The sequence below is a fragment of the Ictalurus furcatus genome, chromosome 13, assembly GCF_023375685.1.
Source record: "Ictalurus furcatus strain D&B chromosome 13, Billie_1.0, whole genome shotgun sequence".
Classification (NCBI taxonomy): Eukaryota; Metazoa; Chordata; class Actinopteri; order Siluriformes; family Ictaluridae; genus Ictalurus; species Ictalurus furcatus.
This window is the reverse complement of record NC_071267.1, coordinates 14,638,241-14,646,554: the sequence shown is the minus strand read 5'-3', so window position 1 is coordinate 14,646,554 and position 8,314 is coordinate 14,638,241. Positions and strand designations below refer to the sequence as shown.

Below are 8,314 nucleotides of genomic sequence, written 5' to 3'. Positions count from 1 at the left end.
AGATTTGTGCCATTATGTTATACCAGCATAGTCCTTTAAGGTCCATAACAAACTTATCAAGTGGGTAAACAGCGCCTACACGTGGTGTGATCACTTTGTGTAAAAGATACGGTCTGTATCTGAGATCTAGAGTATAGGATCCTGTGTGTATCGAAGATATAATTTAATTAGGCCTAATGTTAAATCCAACCCTGCTGAAACAAACAAACAAACAAACAATAGAAACCCTAATAGAATTTTTAATGGTTTTAATGGTTCTAATGGGAATTGTACTGGTGGGTCTCTACTGGTAATTTGTTGCCTTATATTGGTGGCATGTTATGTCTAGTGGATACCATTACGAACCAGTAATGGTAATGGTTTTAGTGGGAAGCTGATGGTCTGTAATAGTATTTGTAGTGGAAATTTCTGTAATGGTTTCTGTTGGGTTTTTTTTTCAACAGGGAACGTTTACTATTCATAGGAAAATAGCTGATATTATGGTTTGAATCACATTTTAACACAGTATAGTCGTTCGGTGGGAGACAAGTTTGAGAATGAACAAAAGCTTTTGTGGATTCAGTAACAAACAAGCAAGCAAACAAACGAACAAAGAAACAAACAAAAAAAATCCTTGGTATGTTTATTTAATTGTTTAAAGAATGGAAGAAAGGAACGAAACAACAAACAAACAAACACACAAACATATAGGTAGATAGACAGACAGACAGACAGACAAATAAATAAACAGACAGGAACAAACAAACAAACAAACAAACACACAAACATATAGATAGATAGAGAGATCTATGTGGTAAATACAGTATTTGAATAATATTCATAATATTATTAATTCTTAATTTATTCTTATTGTTCATTATAATCTGCATGTATGTACTTATTTGCTTGTTTGTTTGTTTGGACCAATTCTTTTCCGTGCTTGTACATTTCTGAACATCAGTAAGACACGTGTTCGCCTCTCATTTGATAAAACTACATATACCAGAGCGTGAGGTCTTTGCTGACGTCATCTTCGTGCGCCTCATACGCAGGAGAACTGACTGCAAGCGGCATGGCTGCAGTAAACAATGTTAGTTTAACAAAGTTACAATCGTTAAATGGCATATTCTCCATATATAAGAAATCGGGACCCACTTCTGCAGATGTGTTAAACACGCTGAAACAAATGCTGTTAAAAGGTAGGCAGCGTTCACTACTTTTCTAGAGAGCAGTTGCTATGGATCTAACTAATAGGCTGAATGTATTTCATTCAATGAAAATGCATGTAAGGTGATGTCGCGGAAGGCAATAGGTTATAGGATTATATTGTGTTAATACTGTAAGTGTATTCTCTAATCAGAGGCTGGTGTAGATAAACCAAACCCTCGGAAAAGGAAGAAGCAGGCTATCAAACTGGGCCATGGTGGGACTCTGGACAGCGCTGCTTCCGGTGTTCTGGGTACAGCACAACTAAATCACACAGTGCTCACAAACATGATGAGCAAGTGTCATGATATTAAACTAAATGTGTCTTTCTTGTAGTGGTTGGGATCGGTGAAGGGACGAAGATGCTCACCTCCATGCTTGCTGGATCAAAGGTAGACCAGAGTGTTTTCCTCTTTACAACAGAGTATGTCTAAGTAACTGTTTTGGATCAAGATGCAGGTTCAGTGATGCTGTAGTGTTTGACTTCTTCTTCACAACGTCTCAAAGAAATACATAGCTGTTGGAGAGCTGGGCAAAGCAACCGACACCTTTGATGCCACAGGAAGTGTTGTTCAGGAGAAAAGCCATGGTATGTTGTATTATAAATATTTTGCGTCGAGAAGTAAACATGATATTCAGACATCATGTACATTGTTTTTGTTTTGTATTTTTTGTTGTTGTTGTTGTTGTTGTTGTTGTTGTTGTTTTTTTTTTTTTTTTACTGAAGATCACATAACAAGAGAGGCTTTTGAAGAGAAGCTGAAGCAGTTCACTGGTGAAATCATGCAGGTGCCCCCTCTGTGAGTATTCAATTCATTCATGTCTTCTGATGCTTTGCACCAGCTCTGATTTTTTTCTTATGATACAACACTAATAAAAGTCATTTGGGAAGTTATTCTCCTTTCAGAAATAATCATATAAGTATAAATGCAGTAGTAAACTCATAAATGTATGATTTGCAAGTCCATAATCAATTTTATAAATAGTTTTTTATATATTTATATTTGTGACAAATGAAATGATGTTTGTGTACTAGAGCAGCTTCAGGTCACCTTGGCATAAATACTACAAGTCTGTGGAACTGTTCTGGAGGGATGGGATTCTCCCAAAAGATATTCAGTTTGTAGTTTTGATTATGGAGAGGGCTGTCCAAAACCTCCCATACGCATGTAAATGGGTTCGGATCTGGTGAAGGCCATAACAAATGATTTACATCATTTTTATCCTCATTAAACCATTCGTGTCATCCTGGAAGAAACCACTCCCATCAGGATAGAAATGTTTCATCCCAGTGTTCGCAGTGACCCTTCCTTCTGAGGGAACACGTGGACTGACACCATGTCAGCAAACTGCCTCCACAATATAACAGCCACTGTCTTTTCCTTTAATTTGTCACCTATTTGTATACTGGTTTGCTGGAATATTTATATATAGAAACACCCCCCCCCCCCCCCCAAAAAAAAATCTGACAGAACATTATCATTTTAAGGTCATTTCAGATTTGATATTTACATGAAAAGTCTACATATTACAATTAGAATTGAGTTTTTTTCACGTTTATTTTTGACAGGAAATAACCTTTGTATTCACGTCAATATTTAACATTTGAACATGTAGGTACTCGGCACTGAAAAAAGATGGCAAGCGCCTTTCTACCTTGTTGAAGGAAGGCCAGGAAGTGGAAGCTAAGCCTGCACGTCCAGTTACAGTTTACAGCCTCTCATTACAAGACTTTAATCCCCCACTTTTCACTTTGGGTTAGTACAAATATTAAAATGTTGCTCTCTATGATCTTTGAGTAGTGAACAACAGTCATTTGCTCCAATTATCAATAGGGATAACCGGAGAGAGCATTTTTGTTCAACTTTAATGATATTTATATATTTATTGTTTTTAATATTGCTATGTTCTTGTAAAGTTGTACACTTTTAAAAACATATGAATACGGTTTTAATATACAAGCACCAAACACTTTATTAGGAACACCTGTACACCTACTTATTTATGCAACTATTATATATTGGTTGATTATAATAATCAGCCAATCATGTGGCTGCAGTGCATAAAATCATGCAGATGCAGACCAGCAGCTTCGGGTAATGTTCACATCAGCCATGACATGATTGTTGGTAAGAGACAGGCTGGTTTGAGTATTTCTATAGCTGCTGATCTCCTGGGATTTTTTTCTGCACAACAGTCTCTAGAGTTTACTCAGAATGGTGCAATAAAGAAAAAATGTCCAGTGAGCAGCAGTTCAGAGGACGGAAACGTCATGTTGGTGAGAGAGGTCAATGGAGAACGGCCAGAATGGTTTGAGCCGACAGAAAGGCTACATTATCTCAGATAACCACTCTGTAGAATTGTGGTGAGCAGAAAAGCATCTCAGAATACACAACGTTAAACCTTGAGGCAGATGAGCTACAACAGTAGATGTCAGATGTCAGCCAACAGAAAGCTGAGGCTGCAGTGGACACAGGCTCGTCAAAACTGGACGGATTGGAAAAACCTCGCCTTCAACTCCACTGATCTCTCATCAACAAGGTTTTTATGTCCTCAGAACTGCAGCTCACTGGATGTTTTTTTTTGGTTTTTTTTGCACCACTCTAGAGACTGTTGTGTGTGAAAATTCCAGCAGTTATAGAAATACTCAAAATAGCCCGTCTGGCACCAGCAACCATGCCACGGTCAAAGTTACTGAGATCACATTTTCCCCATTCTGATTTCTGATAGGAATATTAACTGAGGTTCTTGACCTGTGTCTGCATGATTGTATGCATTGCACTGCTGCCACCTAATTGGTTGATTGGATAACAGCATGAATGTGTTGTACAGGTGTTGGTGAGTGTATATGTGTATGAATAATAGCGGCAGAGTTTCCGTTAGCCGGTAAATACAGGTTTTTGACCGTTAAAAATTCAAATAATATCAAACATTGTTAATATAAAAAAATGAACACAATGGAGACATACATTAAACAAAGTACATTCGCAACTGTACACCTAAATAAGGTCTCCGTCTGCACAAATCCCCCCCTCCCCCCCTCCGCTCCTGTAACGTGTACTTGATTGTTGTGTTGTACACAACACATCTGGGTTGGGTCGAGAATGAGGAGGCGGGAGGCAGGCTAATTAAACAAAAAAAAAAAAACCTGTTTAATCTCTCTATATTTACTTTCTTTTTTTTTCTTTTCAGCAACTTTATTCCACCATGCACGTGCACATATATGTCTTTGTGCTGGTCGTCTCTCTCTCTCTCTCTCTCTCGCTCTCTCGCGCTCTCTCTCTCTCTCTCTCTCTCTCTCTCTCGTTACGGGAGGCACTGAAAACACATACACTAATCCAACCACAGGTGAGAATTACGCATTACCTGTAGATTCGACCCGCCTCCTCTCCATTCAAAGCTGATACTCGACCACACCCCTGCTGCCACAATCGTATATAATATGCACAGTCCAGAACATTACGATAAACACCGAAATGGGATGACCAGATTTTTTCCAGTTTGTCCGATAAACTTGATCACTCCCGGACATGTTAGTGGAAACTCTGAATAGCTGAAAATATTCACTCATTATTTTGACTTTTGTTGACACCTAATCCTAAATGTTATTCATTTATAACTATTCAGTACTAGCAGTATGTAACAGTCATTATTGTGCTTTTCGTGTTAACAGATGTCGAGTGTGGTGGAGGGTTTTATGTCAGAAGCCTGGTGGACGATCTGGGAAAAGGTAAATGGCTGAAGTTGTCCTTAGTCAATACTGACGATGTTCATCTTTAGATACCACCATAGTATATTTACAAAGTTTTATCATTCTGGGCCTGACGGATGTGTGTGTTTTTCCCTGTGCAGCCCTGTCCTCGTGTGCTCATGTGCGGGAGCTGACCCGGACAAAGCAGGGCCAGTTCACTCTACAAGAACATGTGTTAAGGGAGGAGCGCTGGACCTTCCAGGACATTTCTGAGGTATTACAACCCTGCTCAAAGCCTGCAGCTGTGCACAACAAGAGCAAAAAAAGCAAAAGGCAGGATGCGGCCTCCCAGCTTGGCTCTGAACGTGCTGCTAAAGATCTCCATCACAGCAGCCCTGATAATGTTGGTGAAGACCGTAAACACAGCAGTGATTAAAGAGCACTCTGTCGGTGGAAGTCTGAAAGAAAAGTGCTTGGGCACTAATTCAGAACATTTATGTTCCTTCTGTTGATTTGTGACTTCTTTGTTACACGCTTTATTTAGTTCGTGACAAATGGGAACAAACAAATTGTCATGTACTCATGCAGTGAGTAATGCAGAGAATCAGCTTCACCACATCAAAAAGCCCTTCTGAGATGCACAAGACTTCCTTATGGTGGAATTGTTTTATAACAATGTTCTGTTGGCTGCCATCCTCATCCACTGTATGTTCCAGAGGCACTCATACTTGTTTTTCCTGAACCTCAGGCAATTTGTGGTGGGCCTAAACTGCTCTGTTATTTTTATGGCCATGTGCCCTTTGGCAGCTTTTTGTGGTTATGGTGTAAGAGAGGAACCATACTCCCAGTGTTTTTTTTTTGTTCCCCCCCCCCCCCCACACTCCTCGATATAAATAAAATCTGCCACAGAGGTGGTGACCTTAAAGTTGAACCTCATTTGTAATTAAAAGCTGGCCCAGATGGTAAATGTTTTAAAGAAAGTGCTAGGACTGCATTTTGCTTTGATATAAAACCAAAAAGGAAAATAGACCACAAAAATGCCATTTCAAAGCTGACATCTGCAGTCATGAGCAACTGTATCATATGAGAATTCTGCTGTTAATGGACTACCAGCTGAAACATTGAGCTAAAGGGAAATTCAGGCATAATGGTGGTTTTTTTTGGGGGGGTGGGGGGGGGGGTTGTAGTAGAGCCAGGCTGATATATTGTTTGATTGATTTCTTTGCATTAGCAGAAATAAAGCCAATAGTGAAACAATGATGTCTCTTACGATTGTGTTAAATGTTGTATTAGAGAAACACATTTTTAAATGCGTGACTGCTTCAAACAGCAGCCAGAAATACTACAGCACACAGGAGCGCTAACAGGATCATTCACTTCACAGCTGCACTATTCAGGTATGAAACAGAATAATTGTTGGAACTTAAGCTTTAAGTGATCTGTCTTGAAAGGATAAATATACAGTGTAATCATCAGGCCTTAAGTACTTCTAAAATTTTTAAGGGCTTGTTTTTGTATTTTAAGAGTTAGTGAGTTTCTGCATTTTAATTTGCAATCTCCTCATTAAAGACTTAAGTAACAGAAATGGTTTAATTTAGTCGTATAGAATTATTATCCATTTAAAACGATATGCTAGTGTTACTGGGGGGCATGGTGGCATAGTGGTTAGCATGTTTGCCTCACACCCCTGGGGTTGGGGGTTCAATTCCTGCCTCTGCCCTCTGTGTGTGTGTGTGTGTGTGTGTGTGTGTGTGTGTGTGTGTGGGCCTGCATTTTCACCCTGAGCTTTGGGGTTTTACTCTGTGTACTCCAGTTTCCAGTCCAAAGACATGCACTGTAGGCTAATTGGCATCTCCAAATTGTCTGTAATGTGTGACCTGTCCAGGGTGTCCCCTACCATGTGTCCCAAGTCCCCTGGGATAGGCTCCAGGTTCCTTGTGACCCTGTGTAGGATAAGCGATACAGAAAATGGATAGTATTATTGGCTAGCTTCTTAAAATCAGTATTTAGGTTAGGGTGTGTCAAAAAGAATTGGCTAGATTTTTTTTTATTATGAAGTGATTAGTATTATTGCTGCTATGGCATTTGGTGTTTCAGGTAAGTGAAAAAGTCTTGAAAGAGGAAAATCAGGTCAGGTTTGCCACCTGGTGGCAGTACAGAGCTGCACTTTCCTTATTCATGCGAGCTCTTTGACAAGTGTTGAGAGATTCTTATTTTACTAATCTGTCACAGGAAAGCACTAATCCTGCAAACCTATGTTCTTAATTATACCACTGATTGATCTGTCTGACAAACAGTGATATGTCAGTAGAGACTACCAGTGCTACCTCTGTATTTTCGATCTGAAACTGCAGGTTGGAAACATTCATTATCAAAAAGCACTTGCAAACTCATTATGAACACAAAGCTCTAGCACCAGCACTGGCTCCTTAACACAGTGTTTTGTTGGTCAGAGGGTCAGAGCAGAGAAAAAGGGACCTTTAGGGGAGCAGGGGTCAATGCAAAGTACGTGTACATGTATAGTTGGGATTACAGTGAAAGCTGAAAAGCTACAGCTTGTACAAAAGTAAAACTCTTTGACTGCTATAAGACAGAACAATACTATTAATGGGCAATATGGAAGAATTTACATACAGTATTGGTCTGCAGTATTCACTAGCATTGGAAGGTTGCAATGTTTACATGAACACAAGGTACCAAACTATTGGGAATGTGGTAGTTTAGTGTTTAAGGTTCTGAGCTAAGTCCAAAACATGGGACTCTTGAGCAACACCCTCAACTACTCGTTTCTGTGTATATCCATTTCAGATCTAAGTTGGATAAGAGCATTAGTTAAATGAAAGTAAATTGTATTACTCAAGGGCTTGGACGTTGTTAATCCACATTTGTTCTGCATTTCCTCGTATTCTAGTTCTCCCTGCATTTATTGTCTTAAAACCTGGCATGGTAAAATGGATACATGAGTTGAAGCAGTATTGGTGGTTGAATATGATTTGGGTTTGGACAAAAATTTGTCAGATTCGGATTCAAACCTTTGGGCCAAGCTGCTTTGGGTTGGGCTCAGAGAAAACGTTCTTGAGCTGCGGTTACATTTAACATTTCTACTGGTGGGTGCACACACACAATATACTGACATGGAGAAAGACAGCACTGGACTATGTACTGCTCTACAGAGAAGTACAGATAGATAATTAAATTATCTAACTGAAAAGAAAAGACTTAGCAAAGAAATTCTGGAGGTGAGCTAAGGAGAATGTATAATAAATTGGGTGCAAGATTTAAAGTGACACATATAGTACCTATCCCAGGAAACTTTGGGCACAAGGCAGGGGACACCCCGAATGGTTGGCCAGCCCATCACAGGGCACAATCACACAGACATTCACACACTACTGACAGTACCTCGAACAAAAAACCCTCGAAGCACACAGATGGGAT

General features: G+C 39.5%; 1 protein-coding gene across 2 annotated transcripts; it reads left to right on the top strand.

The window, feature by feature from the left end:
* Positions 1-1,026: 1,026 nt before the first annotated feature.
* trub1 (TruB pseudouridine (psi) synthase family member 1) lies at positions 1,027-6,025 on the top strand. 2 transcript variants are annotated; one of them, XM_053640639.1, is made up of 8 exons: positions 1,027-1,178; positions 1,340-1,438; positions 1,522-1,577; positions 1,693-1,774; positions 1,913-1,985; positions 2,803-2,942; positions 4,859-4,915; positions 5,038-6,025. In XM_053640639.1, exons 1-8 carry the CDS (start codon positions 1,052-1,054, stop codon positions 5,310-5,312), a joined length of 909 nt encoding a protein of 302 aa, XP_053496614.1. In that variant the 5' UTR covers positions 1,027-1,051; the 3' UTR covers positions 5,313-6,025. The 2 variants fall into 2 exon arrangements, with proteins under 2 accessions (XP_053496614.1, XP_053496613.1); XM_053640638.1 differs by having other exon boundaries at positions 1,693-1,985.
* The last annotated feature ends 2,289 nt before the right edge of the window (positions 6,026-8,314 follow it).

What these genes read in the sequence shown, in the direction of transcription:
- trub1 (XM_053640638.1), top strand. Translation starts at nt 1,052, where the DNA reads ATGGCTGCAGTAAACAATGTTAGTTTAACAAAGTTACAATCGTTAAAT. An exon ending in GAAACAAATGCTGTTAAAAG is followed by an intron (nt 1,179 to 1,339) that starts GTAGGCAGCGTT and finishes TTCTCTAATCAG; the next exon opens with AGGCTGGTGTAGATAAACCA. An exon ending in TCCCCCACTTTTCACTTTGG is followed by an intron (nt 2,943 to 4,858) that starts GTTAGTACAAAT and finishes TCGTGTTAACAG; the next exon opens with ATGTCGAGTGTGGTGGAGGG.